Source organism: Macadamia integrifolia, chromosome 6 (assembly GCF_013358625.1).
Source record: "Macadamia integrifolia cultivar HAES 741 chromosome 6, SCU_Mint_v3, whole genome shotgun sequence".
In the NCBI taxonomy this organism is placed as follows: domain Eukaryota; kingdom Viridiplantae; phylum Streptophyta; class Magnoliopsida; order Proteales; family Proteaceae; genus Macadamia; species Macadamia integrifolia.
The window spans coordinates 26,853,713-26,871,803 of NC_056562.1; the positions used below are offsets into that span (position 1 = coordinate 26,853,713).

The following is an 18,091-nucleotide window of genomic DNA, read 5'->3' on the forward strand; positions in this document are numbered from 1 at the left end:
ATTAGGCCCATCACCAAAGATTCTCATCGCTGCTGCATGCATCAGTGGTAAATCCAAAGTACTGCTGTCCTGCTCAATTGCAGTTTTGGAAAGCATCAAAAGAGTTGAAAATTTGCATTCTAAAGGCCATTGTTTATGAGATGCATAACAATGGATGGATGGGTACCTTTATTTCTATAAACAATATGATTTTGTGCTATAAAAATCTGATGCATTATAACTGCAGCTGCACTTAAAAAAAATTCTATTGTTCAATGATGTCCAGAGCAGTAGAGTCTAAAGATGATGAACAACCTTCTTGACATAATTATTAGTGAAGAAACCAGGCTGAACTCCTATAACTGAACATTGCCACAGGTGACAGGCAATTACAATACAACATGAGATGTTTCAAAGTTCCAAAATGTAGACAACATCGGACAAAGAGGGTTAATGTATATTCCCTCAATTTATCGGTTGTTGGTGAAGCCCTCCAAACAAATTTCCAAATAAAAGATTCTGCAGTGTGAACAAATAGGGAAATTTTAGTTCCAACTTTTTTTCCACATCTCTCTCTCTCTGGAATTTCCGCACTCTCTCTCTCTCTACAATTCCTTTTTTCTCTTATCCATTGTGATTTAATTGCCGAGCACAGAGACAAAATAACACAGTGACCTTTCAATATATACAACCCAGCAAAGATCTATGAACAGTGGTAATGGGAAGAACATCTAGATGCAAGTTATTCCAATGAAAATCGGCAATTTTCACTCATATCTGCTTACCTGTCTTAGTTTTTCAATCCCAGTGGCAGCAATGAAATCAGGAAGTTGAAAAGGATGTTTCTCAATACCTCGCTTCCCCTGCAAATACGTCAAAGAAACATATGAGGGAGAACAGTGCTGTTGAAGGAGAAGAAGGCCCACAGAGAGTGAAAAAGTTTAGATTTTTCAGAGATGAAGGCACAGAGGAAGAGGGAGAAGAGATCAAGAAAGAAAGGGAACGAGAGTGAGAGAAAGAGAAAGAGAACGAGAAAGAGAAAGAGAGAGAGAGAGATCTTGCAATATAGTTTTGTGCACAAAGGAACCTTGAAGGCTCAAACTCGCTGGAACAACAAAAAACCTGCAAAATAAGCAAAATCAGTGGAGAGAGAGAGAGAGAGAGAGAGAGAGAGAGAACGCATCCCACCTCGCAGATGGATGGCAGATCGAAGATGGTGATGCTCTTCGTTTCAGCTCTGCTTCTCGCGTCTTCTTCTCTCCTTCTCTTCTCTAGATGTTCTCCAAGTGCAAAGTGGGGTTAGGGTTTACAATACCCTTGAAACATACCTTTTGTTATGTTTTGGGGGTAATTTCCCTATTTACCCTTCATAACTTAAGTGCTACATATGTTTCGGCGCCTTTTGCTCAGAATCAATTCTGAAAGTGAAAAGCAAGTATTTCTTGCTCCAAAAAAAGGATTCAAAAGTCTCATAAGTACCCGGTTCATTTCAAAAAAACAAGAAATTGAACCGGGCTTCCATACAGGTTTTACCTCATTTCTGTTTCAAAAAAATAAAAAAACATCAGAACCCATTTTTCAGAACGTTACAGTACAGAACCTTATTTAATTTGATTTGGACTTCTGCGGCTCGGCTAACGAAGTTAGTTGCGCCCTAGAGGTCATTCTATCCGTCATTCTAGGGGTGAGGTTCTTTGTCTTGAGTTTGAGACTTGGGATCCCCTCCCACTCATTGAGGGATTCGGCTCTTTTTTCAATTGTTGTCCGATTATTTATGAGCGTGTGATATTTGTGTGTTTTCAAAATCTAACGGTTGTGGGAAAGTTTAAGGCATTTAAGAGGATAAAATAGGTTTGAATTTTAAAAAATTTTCACAACTAATAGATTTTAAAAATATATAAAAGTCATGTGCACAGAAAGAATAAGATGATTAAGAATTGGAGAGTCGAATTCTTCATTGATACCTAGCTTTGTGCTTCATCCCCAGCTTGTCTCACCGCTACCCCTTCAATCCCCACCATGGTTTGCCCAGAGAGAGAGAGAGAGAGAGAGAGAGAGAGCTGCAATGGAAAACCAACAAGGTAAGGGAAAAAGAAGGCGGTCTAGCTATTTGATGGTTGATGCCTATGTCCAAACATAAGAAAGCCAAAATAACCACCTTACCCCACCATGTTGCAGGGTCTACTCAGGAAGCAATCTCCCTCTCGAGCATGGTTTAAGATATCGGCATCGAGACACCTATGTCGAAATAAAGAAAAAGTGAAAGAACCACCCTACCCCACCATGCTGCAAGTGTCACTCAGGCAGCAATCTCCCTCCCAAGCATAGTTTAAGATATTAGAATCGAAACATCTACGTCCAAACATAAAAAAAGTCTAATTGACCACCCTACCCTACCCCACCATGGTGCAAGGACCACGCATGCAACGATCTCCCTCCCAAGCATGGTTTAAGAATCGATCTAAAGATCGAACAAGATCAATATCAATCCAAATTAATTTTTTTAACCTTATTACCCTTCATCCCCAACAATCTAAAGATACAATATCAATCAAAAATCAAGATCGTACAGGCCTGATTTCAATCCAATTCTTCAAACCGTGCTCACAATAGATAAATACGGAGAAGGAATATGTGTGCCCCCACACACCCCTCACCCCTCTTAGTGTACGCCAAATGCCATTAATTTGGTGAGACTATATGACTTTCAGTTTTCTCCAAAAGGGTCCCAAACGTGTTGTCTTGACCCCTCAGTCGTCTTACGTCCACTAAATCAGTACATGTGGGGGTGGTTGATCAATGATCAGTTTGATCATTGAAATATATATCTAATTCAGCTTTCAGGGCATTTCTACTTTTATTTGTGAGTGAATGATTGATCGATTGATCCATTCATGTATATATAATCGCTGGTTTTCGTTGGATTCTTAGGTCTCTAAATCTCTAATATTGATCTCCGGGCATGTACCAAAAAAGTGGAGCATGGTTTTAATTGCAAGATAGAGATGACCAAAGGGTAATTTGGTGGACCCTTGATTGTTACCATTCTTGGTCACATTTTTTGTTTTGGTCATGATTGGTGTAACCACTGTTGTTTATAATAAAGTTTGGAACCGGCAAAGTTGTTTTACTTGAAATCTCATATAATAATTGGAAAAAGGCTAGCATGCTGTGGGGATTGGGCTCGTGTTCAATCCTCTTCTGTTAGACATATGCACGTAATTTTAGATGGTCGATATATAATTTTAAACATGCATGTGCTTATTTAGAAAATTGTTGACGGAAGAGTCATTGGAGAGAATCCCAATATGAGGTGTCTCTTTCCTTGCCTTTTGGAAATGATCCTCATGCCCCTCTCATTTTAGCCATTTTTTTATTCAACTTTTAATTAGAAAAATTAGAGGCGTGTCTAATCTTCTCACATGATAATTTTACTCTTAAAAAAATTCCATATGATAGGGGTATTTTGAGCAATGAAAAAATTATTGTCATTATTCGGTCCCTTGACTATAGCCATTATATATGTGTTAATTTTTGTCTGGCTGGTTGTAACCATGGTTGATTATATTGAACTTGGCATTGGTGAAAATTGGTTTTTTTTTTTTTAAATTATGTATAATAGGGGTATTTTGAATAATGAAAATAGTTATTTTCATTTCATTGATGTATTTTGTTTCATATGAAGAATGGTTTTATCTCTTATGTGTCATAGTTGGTGATGACTTATTCTCATCACCCTTGGTTAAATCAAAATTATACTCTTTTTTTTTTTTCATGCTAATTTTTTCTTATGTAAATTCTCTCCTAATTTCTGTGGAGGGAGAATGCCATCTACGAATTGAAATATTCAAGGAAAAATATTTTTTAAGGTAATTAGAGGATATTATAGATTTGTCACTAATTTACCATTATCCACAACTTAGAAACTCATGATTCTGGTCTCGAAATCAAGAAAAGAAAACAAAAGTAAAAAGAAGAAAATTTCCACAAATTTTTGAATTTGAGGAAAAAAAATGAACAAATAAAAAATTATTATATAATCATTATTTTTTATGTTATTCTGTATTTTATACTATTTTCTTTTCTTTTATCGGTTACCAAACATTGAACAAGGTAGTAACTATACATTACAAATGAAAACTTGATGGGACCCACCCTTTCTATGAGATATTAGTTAAACAAGGATATTTTATATATAAAAAAAAAAGATACACTGTAATCGTCCATATAGTTAATATTTGATTAGTATATGTTTGAGTTGAATTTTGGACCCATTACATGTAAATGGATAAAATTTTAATTCTGTAAAATTAGGATTTTCTTTATAATATCTCTTTAGAAAAAACCCATTTGTCAGAAGTGACAAATCAGTTGGTTTTCTCTTTGGAAGTCTAAAACTGTTTCTTTCTACAATTCTTTCTGGTTGAAGATGCTGTCAAGCGACAGAATTCAATCTCATTATGTAAATGGCACCACGAACTCCTTCGGAGCCTGAAGCAATCAAGGCTTGTGGTGACTAAGCAATTATATATGTTACTATTCGCATCCCAACCTAAAATCGATTACTGGAAATCACTAACAACTAGGGGGTGGGTATTATGATCAGCAACTAACTCTCTGGAGAATTGTATTGCCTAGACATAAGTAAAGAAGATCATTTTGTGAAGTGAAGAGTGATGTAGAAAGCTTTTCAAGCTTATTTAAAAAAAAAAAATTAGTTCTCTCATGTGACATTTGTGTTGAATCATATTAATTTTTTTGTATTATGTATGATTGTTTGTTTGGTTTCTTCTTCGTGTATGCACAAAATATTGAATTTCGTTGTTAGAAAAAAAAGTGTAATTAAATTTTGAATTCTTTGCATTATTTTGAGGGTTAATATTACCATCAATTGTCTCCCTAGATATTTTAGAAGCAGATAATTAAAGCACTTTAGGGTTCTACATAGAATATAGAAGAATGAACTAAAATCATGATCATGACATATTAGGTCTGTCTGACAACATTTATGTTCTGCAAGAGTGGTCCTGAAATAGATTTTATTTTATTTTATTTTTATGATTCCATTATGGGTGAGTGATTCTAGGGGTAGAAATGTGTTTGGTAATTGAATTTAAGAAATGATTCTACGACGTTTGAAGATCACTTTATTAGAAACACTTCTGACAGTTCTATACAACCCTATTTCAATATTATAGGACACATTGCACATTGCATTATAAGATTATTGTTACACTCTCATGCTACAAAATAAATGAATAACTTGCTTGCGTGGAGGTTAACCACTATGCCAAGGGGAATTGTACTTTAATAATTCTATTTATTTATTTATTTAATTTTTAAATCTAATTTTTTACAATATCATTCTATTAAGTTTGGAAGTAAATCTCTTATAAGTGATTAAAATTGCATTATTCAAATAAAAAGTATTTCAAAATTAGTATTACTTTCATGCACTTTTTTCTTCTTATTGCCCTAATGCAAATAATCAAATAGAGAATCATACCCTTTTTTTTTTTTTTAATACAAGTATAATACGACTATTTTATATTATCCTATTTAATATACATATTTTCATATCATGTTAGGATGGAATATGAATAAATACGTTATCAATCCATTCTCCATTTAACATGCAAAAAAAAAAAAAAAAACCTATTCCCTTTCCCTTCTTATCTTGCAAACATGGCCTAAGTCATCAATTTTGATTTTGAGATTATATCGGTCATATTGGGATATTCAGATTGGTATCAATGCAAGCCGATCATGTATTCATGACTAAACTTTTGATCCAAGCCATTCCATATTATTACTTATTCGTTTCCAAATGGCTAATATAGATCCGATACTATACCATGCACTAAATCCATGGTTTGAGTTATTGGATTGTTAGTCACCAATATTGATACTATGCCGATATTGAATCAAGAAACCGATACGAACAAGGGGTCAAAACTTGTCTTCTAAGAAAATAAAATAAAGGGAGAGGGATAGGTATGCTAGCGTAGTACTTAGGAATTAAAAATGCTAGCGGCATTTTGACCGTAGGATTTGATCAACATGAATTGAACCGTTGGATGGAGAGAAAATATACAATTTTTCAATTTAGGATTGCAACACCTTTACTCTCTCTCTCTCTCTCTCGCAGGAAAAAGTTTACTGGAACCAGCTGGAGAAAGCGAAGTTGGGGTTTTTTTTTTTTTTTTTTTCCTTTCTTTTATCGATTTGCAAAGTGCAGATTGAACAACAGCAACAACTACGGCGGCAACAGCGGCTGCGGCAACCCTTTCTATCGATTTGCAGAGAGAACATTGGCGACAAATTTTTTTTTCTTTCTTCTATTGATTTGCAGAGAGTACATCAGTGACAATTTTTTTTGGGATCACGGATAGAGCAGGCAGAGGGAAAAGCGGGGTGAGATGCCGCTGTCGTCGACGGACTTGATGTGGGAGTTGTCGTTGCCCAGCGGTGCCGATCGGAATCACGAAATAGTAAAGCAGGGAAGATGCAGAAAAGCAGGGAGAGATGCCGCTGCCGTCGACGGACTTGATGTGGGAGCTGTCGTTGCCCAGCAGCGTCAATCGGAATCACGAAATAGTACCGTTGCCGTCACTGTTATTGCCGCCGTCACTTCCACCGCAGTCGCAGTTGCTGGTACCTCTGTCGTTGGGCAACGGCAGAGGTACCAGCAACTGCGACTGCGGCGGAAGTGACTGCGGCAATAACAGCGACGGCAACGGTCGTTGCCCAACGGCGCTGATCGGAATCACGAAATAGTACCACTGCCGTTGCTATTATCGCCGCCATCGCTTCCGCCGCAGCCGTAGTTGCTGTCGTTTACCAGATAGTACCGCTGGCCGCTGCCATCGACAACAGCAGCGGTGCCAACTACTTTGCTTTCTCCGGCTGGATCCGGTGAATGAATGATTTTTTCTGGTGAGAGAGAGAGAGAGAGAGAGAGAGAGAGAGAGAGAGAGAGAGTGTTGCAACCGTGCATTGAAAATTTGTTTATCTTCTCTCCATCCAACGGTTCAATTCATGTTGATCAAATCCTACGGTCAAAATGCCGTTAGCATTCATAATTCTTAGGTACTACGCTAGCATACCTGTCATTTTCCCTAAAATAAAATACCTGTCCTTTTCCCTAAAATAAAAATAGATTTTCGTGATACATTCAATTCGTATATCGATATAATTTTATATTAATTTTAAGGGTAATTTACAACGCCACCCCCTGAAGAATGCCAATATTAGAAGGACACCCCCTCTCTTTCACCAAATTGGACTCGGACCCCTTATCGTCAGTCACTGTTAAGTGTCGACTTAAAATGACCATTATACCCTTGCTATTGAAAAACTCATATTTTTACATTACAGTGAAGCTTTCAAATACAGAGAACCACAAATCTCAGCCATAATTTGCCGGATTTCCAACCAAGACCACCACAGACTGCAGATTCCGAACAGATTGAAGGAAAAAAAGGAGAAAAAATGCAACCTTCGATTATCTTCTCCGTCGGATCTCCATCGCCGGTATTTGGATCGATGAGGCCGGATCTGTCGGTGGCGGATATGGAGCAGAGGCGGCGGCAGGACTCCTCTCTTCCCTACCCTATTGTGATTCTTCTGAAGCCTCGGGCTCCAAAATCTTCAAGCTTCCTAAAAAAAGAACACGGCTCACAGCTGCTACCGTCCTGCTGACCTGAAGAAGAAGAAGAGCTAGAGAAGAAGAAGAGAGGATTTAAAAAACAAAAAATAAAACCTTATTGCTGGACCTGAGCCGCTGACAAAAAAGAGGATTTAAAAAAAGAGAAAAAGAAAGCCTTATTGCGTCGTTATTGTCGGTGCCTGAACCGCTGCAAAATTCTCGATGAGCCGTTGTTTCTTGTCCCATCGCGCATCGCACTGCTTCTGTATAATCGTCAAAGCATTTAGGCCGGATCTGTCGGCGGTGGATATGGAGCAGAGGCGGCTGCGACGGCGGCGGCGGTGGAGAAGGACACGCTTTTTCGGATCTCGCAGTAGGTGGCGTTCGTGGTCTGATCTTGGTGATGACCTTCTTCGCTTTCATCATGGAATAGATGTTTGGAAGAGAGGGCACTGGGGTCCTTTGTTAAGGTGCGACTGCTCCTTCACTACCTAATCTCATCGATTCTACGGCGGAAGGGGCAAAGTCCTCGAGGAGCTGTATCGTCGTCGCCTTCAAGTTTCGAACCTCCACAACCCATGGAGGACAGAAAAGAGGAAAGGTCGGGAGGAGGACGAAGAATCGAGGTGGTGAAGAGATGCAGAGTTAATTTTAGGGTTTAAAACGAGGTGGTGAGGAGGAATGAGAGTCTTCATGAGTTTTTGAATTACGCAGCGGACATGGAGCAGAGGCGGCGGTGGCGGAAGGGATCTTCAATCGATTTTGAGAATACAACCATGAAGGGCAATTTTGGTATTTCCCTATTTTAAGGGCAAAATGGTATTTAAGAAAATTTTGAATTGCTGATGTTAGCATTTTTTATATATTTTGTAACGATGACTGACGGCAAGGGGTCCGAGTCTAATTTGGTGAAAGAGAGGGGGTGTCCCTCTAATATTGGCATTCTTCAGGGGGTGGCGCTGTAAATTACCCTAATTTTAAAGATGAATAATATCCGATCCGATACCGTACACTGAAATCATGACTAAATGTCTACTTGAAAAAAAATCTACTTTAAAAAGATGACTTTTCAACAGTGACGCACATGAGATCCAGATGAGATCCAGAATACGTACTCAATGACAAGAGCTACACAGGTTGGATACGTTGTTGAGTACACTACCAAACATAGCCTTAAATTTTCTGTACCCTTTTGACGGCACTGGCCGGTGCTGTTATATATAGTTTGACCGAAGCAAAACGTGCTCAGTCATCAACGGATAACACGGACGAAAAGCCCCTGTGGTGAGGCCACGTGGAAAGGTCGTTTCATCTGTTCATTTTCCCTCCCTGCCATACGGCCCCACTACTCCACTGCAAAAAGACCTCTCAAAGTCCAATCGGAATCTAACCAATCATGTCCGTAAGAATGTCTAATCAGAAAAACCTTCTTTTACTTCTTTCACGAATCTCAACCCTTCGTTGCTCACTAATTACTTCCTCCACATCCTCTTCGATCCACCACCACTTTAGTTAAGATAGAGCGGTAGCATAGGTAGATTTTCATCAAAAAACTCTCTCTATTTACTTCCTCCACATCCTCTTCGATCCACCACCACTTTAGATAAGATAGAGCGGTAGTATAGGTAGATTTTCATCAAAAACTCTCTCTCTCTTTCTCTCATCCGGTCGACACACATGATAGATCTGCCCATGGTAGGCCCGACTCTAATCAAGGAGTTAGTTCTTGATATTGGTATTGGTATCCGCCTCAATTGATATGATATCATATGGGATCAATTGTATCGATCAATATTAACTCTATTTTTTCATGAAAGTTAGATTTATTTGACGATTTTACCTTGATATTGATATTATACCCAATCTTAGATTGTTCAGTGATCAAAATCGATCTTAACCAATATTGATACGATATGGCCAATATAGCTAATCCGATATCGAGACCCAAATCCATGAGCCAAATTCGAGGTCTCTCTTTTTCTCTTGATCCATTCTGACCCACGAATGGATCAGGTCATTTATGGATCAAATGAAAATCATTCAACTTTCATTGAAAGCAATGAAGAGTACTAAACATCTTGTATGAATGATTCCAAGAAAATAAGAAGAGTCGAACTCAAATCACACGTTTCTTAAGGTGAAGGTCGTAGCCCCTTGGGGTTCTCTATTTCTCGCATATACAAAAGCTTAATTCTAAGGTTCCGTTTGATAATGTTTCAAGAAACTTGTTTCTGTGTCCAGAAATGAAACAAAAAGTATTTGATAAAATTGTTTCGTTTTACTTGTTTTAAGAAATAGAAATTAAAATTTATACATATTTATGATTCATTAAACGACCCAGACGAAACAAGTCGCCGTTTCTGGAAATGACTCCTGATCATTCTTTCGTTGATTACTATTGACTTCTAAAAATATGACTTATCAAACATCTTCAATTTCATTTTTATTTATAGAAATGAAAATTTATGTTCCTATCGAAAATATTTTCAAACGAACCTAGAAGATTAATTCCTTTTATGTGTGGAGTTGTAAGGGCTTAGCAAGTGACAAGGTTAAGAGGGCCAGGGCCTCTGCCTCTGCCTCTGCCTCTGCGAGCATCCGTCTCTTTCTTTTCCTTTCCTCTCTCCCTCTGAACCACACACTCACGCACAGAGACATGTTCAAAAGTAAGCCACTTATGCATATTATATCATCTTTGATGATTGTTAAAGATGAAAACGAAAGCAAAACTAAGTAAAGCAGCTATTGCTGCTTCTCTGGACACGGACACTGCTACTGCCTACCACTGCTGCAGCAACTACTACTATTACTTCTCCGTCAAGCACCTAATTGTAAGAACAGTTACTACTCATACATAAATATAGGCTGAGCTCTCCAAGAAGCAGAGAAATGAGCCAGTGCGTCCCAAGCTGGGATCTTGATAACAACCCCTCCTCCACCGCTAGGCTCACTCTCCATGCCCTTTCCAACTCCGACTCCACCGCCGCCGACGATCCCACGTAAATTTCATCACTTTCCTTCTCTCTATCTCTACTTTATACTTATTGGGTGTCAATGATGGTAGTGGACTGGTGGTGGGTGCAGGTCAGATTACGAAGTAGCAGAGCTGATATGGGCTAACGGCCAGCTTGCGTTACAGGGTTTGGGTCACCCTCGCATCGTTACCAGACCCATCCCTTCCTTACTCTCCTCCAAGTATTCCTCCTGGTCTGAAAAGCCACGCGCTGGCGGCACCCTGGAATCAATCGTTGACCAGGCCGCTCAATTCCTCCCTTCCAAGTCCCTCTCACCGGTCCCCCACTGCGACAACGCCACCGCCGCCGCCACCCACCCTTGGTTCAATCCCCACCACACCACCACAACCACTACCGCCCCGCCTCACCCCATCACCATGGACGCCATGGTCCCTTGCTCCCACCCAACTCCAATCCCCTCCACCGCCGCCGCTGACGATGACCCTTCATCTCACGTACCCAATCCGGACAACAACGGAATAGGAACCTGCGTCGGTTCCTGCAGTGTGGCCGGCACACCCCCGGAAGTAGGGAAGCAAATATCACTCGCTGGGAAACGCGCCAGGGTGGCACGTGTGAACGGTACGACTGCACACGAGGGAAACAGCAATAACCACAGCGCTAGCGCTAGCGTTAGCATGCAAGATGCCAGGCTCGACACGTGCGACGTTGAACTCGACGCCACTTCCTTGGGCTCCCGTGATAACACGAGCTCCGGGAAGCCTTGGCAGTCTTCTACGAAACCCACCACCGTCGACGACCATGATTCCGTCTGTCACAGCAGATCAAATCAGGTTATCTGACATTTTAATTATCTTTTGTGTGGTTTTTTTTCTGGGTCTTATGCGAAATTTGCCTAATCCTCGAGAAGACTAACACATCAAACCATCGTCACCACTTAAATCACAGATGTAAATATAGTAATTAAACCTGGGATCGTGCACCTATTCACCCAATCCCCAATTTGTTGTAACCATTGAGCAGCCCAAGGATAAGTTCTTCCGTGTAGTTTAACTTCAAGAATTTTCCTTTTTTTTTTTTCTCATCTGTTCTTTTATAACTTTCAGAAGAGAGAGTCAGGGGAAGGAGAAGAGAGGAAGAAGAGTCAATCAGGCAAATCTTCGGTTAAAACAAAGAGAAGCAGAGCTGCTGCCATCCATAATCAATCTGAACGGGTAAGTTTCTTCTTCTTTGTTTGTTCTTTTTTCTGGTTAAAGGTTAAACTGAACCATGATCACTTTAATGAATGGTAATATATTTCATGATATAGAAAAGGAGGGATAAGATCAACCAAAGAATGAAGACTTTGCAGAAGCTAATCCCAAATTCCAGTAAGGTATGATCTATATTTCTTCTTCACCCTCCCAACCTACCCTTAATTTTAACTGTGATAAGAGAAATGTTGTCACCCATTACTCAACTGGAGTTGATAGGTCGAAATTTCATGAGATAAGACATTGAAATTTTTTCTCTATTTTTTTGTTTTGTAAAACATGCAATTTTTAGTAGTTCTTCATTGGTCATGCTAATACTTCATTAGAGAACTTACTCAAAATATAAAAAAAAAAAATTTGGGAAAATACCCCACAACTCGGGAGTAGAGATTCTTTTCTACTCTCACATGATGAGCCATGAGATTCATATTGCCACTTTCTTTTATCAATAAAATGTGGGTCTTTACACAACCAATTTGTCTCTCACCTTTTCATTAGTGTGATTTTTCATTCTAGTTTTTATAAAATAAAATAAAAAAGTTTTCAACTCTAGTTTTGTTTTTATTTTTTTAACTTCAATTTTTGGAAGTATGATTAAAATATATTATATATGTTATCAAGACGGTTTTGCCATTGGGGACAAGTTCTAAGTTAAAATAAAGCACACTTTTGTAGTGATAATTTGTCTTACATGTAAAATATTTTTGTCTTTTATGTATCATAATAGGATGGTGACAATAATATGACACAAACCTCTTAACAAAAAAAAGTAAGATTATACAAAGATTAATTCACAAAATATTTAAGAAAAAATATCTTATGATGCTAGAATAGGAATTTCTTCATGTCTTCTCACACAATGATCTATGGATTCAACATTGACACTCTTCCCTCATAAAATATGAATTCTTACTAAACAAATCTATCTCTCTCCCAACTTTCATTGATGCAGTTTCACAGTTCCACCCCAATCGAACTCAACTCAACCCAATCCAACCTTCCCTTGCCGTCTAATACCAACTGCCCTAGTAATTTTGGTAACCACATATATAATTTTTTCTTGCTTATTCAAAAAAGACAAAAAAAAACTACAAAATAGTGTGACTGCAGGGAAATTGATAGAAATTACCTGTTATAATCCACATAATGTACATACTTGCTAGGGGAAGTTTTTTTTTTATCAAAAAAAAAAAAAAAATCCAGGGGAAGTTGTTAAAATGAAATTAAAAAATAATAATAATAAAAATAATGAGTTGTTGAAATGACAGATTGGGAAAGGACTGTTAGGCACAGTGAGAACCACAGAAATGAAAAACCATCCAAGTGGGTTCTTGTGTTTGGATTGTTTGGACTTTGGAACCATGTGGGACAATATTTGTCGGATATCTTGTGGTTCTGAGATGGAGAGATGATGCAGTTGACAAGTTGTGGTACCAGTTTCAGTATTAAGGGCTCTGACACTGAGAAAATGGAGTGTATTACAAGTAACCTTGTGTTGGTAACAAATGGTATCAAACCCAGTTCGCAGTACACCAATGTTTGGAAGCATTGAGATCAAGCAAGTACAGCCACGGCCATAAGAGGTTGTATATATTTGTATGATATGGCCTGTCTGGGTGTTTGGACAATAATGGTATTCAGCTTTGGTGTCTTTGAATGACTTTGGGTGTTTTTTCTCACTGACTCTATTCAACTTTGACAATGGTAGTGGATTCACTCAATTTTCCTTTTGTTGGGGTTTGAGTTAACCGGTTTTGGGTTTGGGTTTAGGTTTGGGGGTAGAAGGTTTTGTGGACTCTAGATTAGTTGAGGAACAGGAGATCTTCTCATACTCGAAAACTTCTGGGAGCTAAGCTCTACTAGCCTCAAGCCAACTGCATTAATAGTTATCTTCGGGATTCACTCAATTGATGATGAAAAAAACAATTGGTCCATTCGTGAAATGCTACCTGGCACATGACATGTTGTTTGATAGTTTCTAAAAAGGTTGAATATCTATTTTTTGGAAAAAAGTCCTTTGAGCCACTGGATAAGGTACATTAGCGCACTTATGTGTCTATCTCTTTCTTCCTCATATAAAATGACCTCTAATGATATACAATACTGTTTTGTCGCACTTCATTGATGCACTCTTCTATGCTGCTTGTTCAAAGAACTGTCTCCCTTATTTTTTAATTCCCCCTTTTTTTGCTAAGTTTTTCTTTCTATTGTCGAACACACAAGAAGAAGAGTCCAATACATGGTGGCCTTACAATTTAAATGAGCCACAAAATTTTGATGTCTACAAATTTAGAAGGTACCTTATCAATCCAACAACTGAGAAACTTCATCAACTACACATGTATGTTTGATATCTCACATTCTCTCTCTCTCTTCCCAATTTAGTGAAAAAGACATTACCATCCTATCTGAAGTCCAGTATACATGATTCTTGAGAGACACTTACTCTTAATACCTTACTTCAACATTTGAAGCTTTGGTTTTTTGGAGAGTGATTATAATGATATCTATCTCTTTGTTTTTTATTTGTCATAGACTGATAAAGCATCAATGCTAGATGAAGTGATTGAATATCTGAAGCAACTTCAAGCTCAAGTACAGATGATGAGTAGGATGATACCACAAATGATGTTGCCAATGACCATGCAACAACAGCTTCAAATGTCTATGATGGCACAGATGGCCGGCATGGGAATGGGAATGGGAATAGGGATGGGTGTGATGGATATGAATATGATCGGGCGATCCAACATGCCGGGAATTCCTCCCATTCTTCCTCCAGCTGCCTTTATGCCTTTAGCTTCGTGGGACGTTTCCGGTGATCATCGCTTATCAACCTCAAATGCAACTATGCCTGATCCATTGTCCTCATTTCTCGCTTGCCAGTCACAGGTAGCAACATTGATTATAATTACCTTCCATCTTATTTTCTTGTCTTAATACACTAAAAGGGTGCCTCTTACGAACATTAGGATAGCCTAGTGGTGGTAGCTTCGGCTTGTGGAGCCGATACCCAGGGGAGGAGGTCATGAGAACGAACCCTGTCGTACACATTGTGTGAGTGTGTGTGTGTGTGTTTTCTTATTTATTCTATACCCACCCGTGGGTTGCCCAGATGGTTAGGGCGAACTGGGGATTGTGTGGATTAGGCGCACAGTCTTAGGTTCGATTCCCCATCTGTACATCTGCGATTTAAGTGGAGATCATGGCGGTGGGTTGTTGTGCTAATCTCCCCGAGGATTAGTCGAGGTGCGCGTAAGCTGGTCCGGACACCTTGGTTAACAAAAACAAAAAAACAAAAAAATGGTGCCTCTTTTTGTAACTAAGAAGTTGTAATATCAACTTCTTAATTTTGATTGCCTCTTCTTTTATTCCTAATAACTCTTTTAAGTGATGACAAAAAAGAATTTTTGAAATAATTTGAAAGATTACATTATATCATTCACAATAACTTTAGTCTTGCATGCTTTTCAAGTACACATATGAAATGACAAGATTTTACCTTTATTGAAAGAAGAAGCATACTATTATATGTTTATTTATACTAAGGTTAGAAAAATAAGATTATAACCTCTTTTTCACCAAATTTGATTAAAACAAGTTTTTTCCTCGTGCAAGCTCATGTTTATATATATGTTTGTTTCCTTGCAGCCAATGACGATGGATACTTACAGTAGGATGGCAGCCTTGTTTCAACAATTCCATCCACCACCAACTTCCAATGCCAAGACCTAAAGTTTTACAACCCATGCAGTATTATATAATTCAAGTTAATATGTATATGGTAATTGGCATTATTTGATCATCTTTAGATGTTGAACATTGATGGTAGGTGAAATGAATTTTTTTGAAATTCAGAGTTCCATACCTTGTTATCCTACTTTGTAACTGCATATGCAATTTCTCTATAAAAATTACTAAAACTTAAGCTCAATTGTTCCCTCTTATGCCCTCTTTTAAATCAAATTAAGTCAATATTGAAGACGAATTTCAAATTAGCAAATATTAGGTTGGGAGGTACTACTCGATGAGGATCATGGTTGGAACTACCCTCCTCTGAAAGAACACATGCTTTGGCAGGTAGTGGTTTAATGTCCAGCTCGGTCCCCATAAGTAGGTAAGCCACACTCAAACAATGAAGAGCTGGTTGTATTGTGGTACTCTTTGGAGTTATTACTCCCAATATGTGTGTACAAGATGGGGTACAAGATGGAAGAGTTTGGTAAGTTATAACAATTGTGGTAAGTTATAACTAAGTAGAGAGGAGAAGTGGTTGTACAGAGTTGCGAGGCATAAGATAACTGGAAGAGGGGCATAGGGTACATTAGGTACTCACGGCCCTGTTCTATTTTTCCATATGTATGGACGTAGGGTACACTAAGAGGTAGTGTTATTTAACACCATAAATATATATAAAAATAACTTTATTGTCAATATGAAACTAAGTACAAAATAATAAAGGTTAAAGAAGACTATTTAATTCTAAGGTCAAGAAGGACCACTTAACTCTGGGTTGACTAGGGGACTCACTCAATAACAAGAGGACCTTAAATTTATATTGGAACTCACCCGATCCAAGAGTGGGAATCACCCGCCATAAGAAGTTACATTGGCCTCAAATTTCCTTCTTTTTTTATATACAAATATATAGAGGAACAGAAAACTAGCCTTTGAAAAAGAACCGTTAAAATATAGCCATTAGAATAGAACTGTTAGAAATATTTTGAAAACAATGTATGAGAGTCAGCGGAAATGTTAATCATTATGATTATGTCAGAAATGGTGGATTATGCTTTCATGGGCAACTATAGAATCTTACCTTATTAGTGCTCAAACTTAAACTGATGCAACCTATCCTTTGGGCTTGCCTAGAAGATGCTCAAATTATTTAAATAAATAAATAAAATAAAAAACACACATGCCATGAACAACGATAACACCAACAGAAGAAAACTGTGAAAATCTTAGCCAACTTAATTGTTCTTTGAGCCTCGTAGCTTGGGATGGGTAAGAGACTCTAAACTCTAAAGACAATGCAAATAATGCTTTAGATTAGACAAATGTTGGGGTTTTTTTTTTTTTTTGTTCAAATTGTTTGCAGTGAGCGGTGAGGTGCAGTGAACGTTCAATGACTGAGAGCATTCGAGCACACACCCCAAGGGGCTCCTAGCCACCCAATGCTCATAGCACCGGTGCAATTGTTGCAGAAGATTTTCATGCATTTTTTCTCATACATCGAACTTTTTGCTCTACCCACAAATGGGGTATAAGCTGATCACGGTTCAAGTAATTGAAACCGGCAACAAGATCTAACTTTGCCAAGTCCAATTCTGATTCAACTTACATAATCAACCTAAACCCTAAAAAAAAAAAAAAAAACCACCTCAAAATTATTCAAGAAGATACGAGATGTGTATGATATGCATTATTGGAATAGATATTCTGGGTTTAAAACACAATCTGAAGTGAGAAAATTATGGGAAACAAATCAAAATGTATTCTAAATCTAAATCTATTCCAAAGATACATAGCAAACAAAACCCAAGAGTCTTCATTTAAAAAAAAAAACAAAACAAAACAAAAAAAAACTAGATTAAGAAATAGATAAACTTAGCACTGTGTACAGCCATTCGAGTTTGTTACATACACCTGTTTTTTGGTTTTAATGATTTGGTTTGCCAAGCTGGCCAAAAAAACGACAACCTCATTGGAAGGTTTAGAGCAAAAAGTAAAGTGTTGCATTTTCTTATACACATCTAGAAATAAAGGGGCAACACTTAAAGGCCAAAAGGTGGAAGTTAGATCAAAAGTTAGACTGTGCAAAAGGTCCGAGTTACTCCATACTTCTTTTACAACCCATTTATGTTGTAATTCTTTGGTCCCTGATACTTTGATAGTAACGTCTTCACGCATCCTTCATAAATGTCTCATTCATTAGGTAATCAGTTATTAGTAAGGACCACTTGCCATTAGAAATAAAGCACACAACCCATCCAGTGATTGTTGAGGTTTTTATTATGGCACTGACCATGATTGTGAAAGTCAAAAAAGATAATGCACATCTCAAAGAATTTGGTACTGGAGAAAGCGCCTGTTCTCACTAGGGCTCCGTTTGGTTGCAATGGGAATTTAAAGGGAAGGAAAGTAAAATTTTCATACTTTAAAAAGAAATGTTTATAATCATTACCCCATATGATTTTATAAACTACTTAATTTTTTTTAACTATATTTAGTAA

General features: G+C 38.0%; 1 protein-coding gene and 1 long non-coding RNA gene across 2 annotated transcripts; one reads left to right on the forward strand and one right to left on the reverse strand.

Annotated features, from left to right (window-relative positions):
- Nucleotides 1–75: 75 nt before the first annotated feature.
- LOC122080722 lies at nt 76–1,563 on the reverse strand. The gene is made up of 4 exons (XR_006140879.1): nt 1,168–1,563; nt 1,067–1,101; nt 765–842; nt 76–498 (listed from the first exon to the last, which is right to left on the reverse strand). It is a non-coding gene; the product is annotated as an uncharacterized LOC122080722 (long non-coding RNA).
- An 8,621-nt stretch (nt 1,564–10,184) lies between these two features.
- On the forward strand, nt 10,185–15,720 carry LOC122081219 (transcription factor UNE10). Its single transcript, XM_042648241.1, has 6 exons — nt 10,185–10,626; nt 10,712–11,435; nt 11,709–11,816; nt 11,912–11,977; nt 14,391–14,747; nt 15,507–15,720. The coding sequence occupies exons 1-6, from the start codon at nt 10,517–10,519 to the stop codon at nt 15,588–15,590; spliced, it is 1,449 nt and encodes a 482-aa protein (XP_042504175.1). The 5' UTR covers nt 10,185–10,516; the 3' UTR covers nt 15,591–15,720.
- The last annotated feature ends 2,371 nt before the right edge of the window (nt 15,721–18,091 follow it).

What these genes read in the sequence shown, in the direction of transcription:
- LOC122081219 (XM_042648241.1), top strand. Translation starts at nt 10,517, where the DNA reads ATGAGCCAGTGCGTCCCAAGCTGGGATCTTGATAACAACCCCTCCTCC. An exon ending in GTCACAGCAGATCAAATCAG is followed by an intron (nt 11,436 to 11,708) that starts GTTATCTGACAT and finishes TATAACTTTCAG; the next exon opens with AAGAGAGAGTCAGGGGAAGG. An exon ending in TCCATAATCAATCTGAACGG is followed by an intron (nt 11,817 to 11,911) that starts GTAAGTTTCTTC and finishes TTCATGATATAG; the next exon opens with AAAAGGAGGGATAAGATCAA.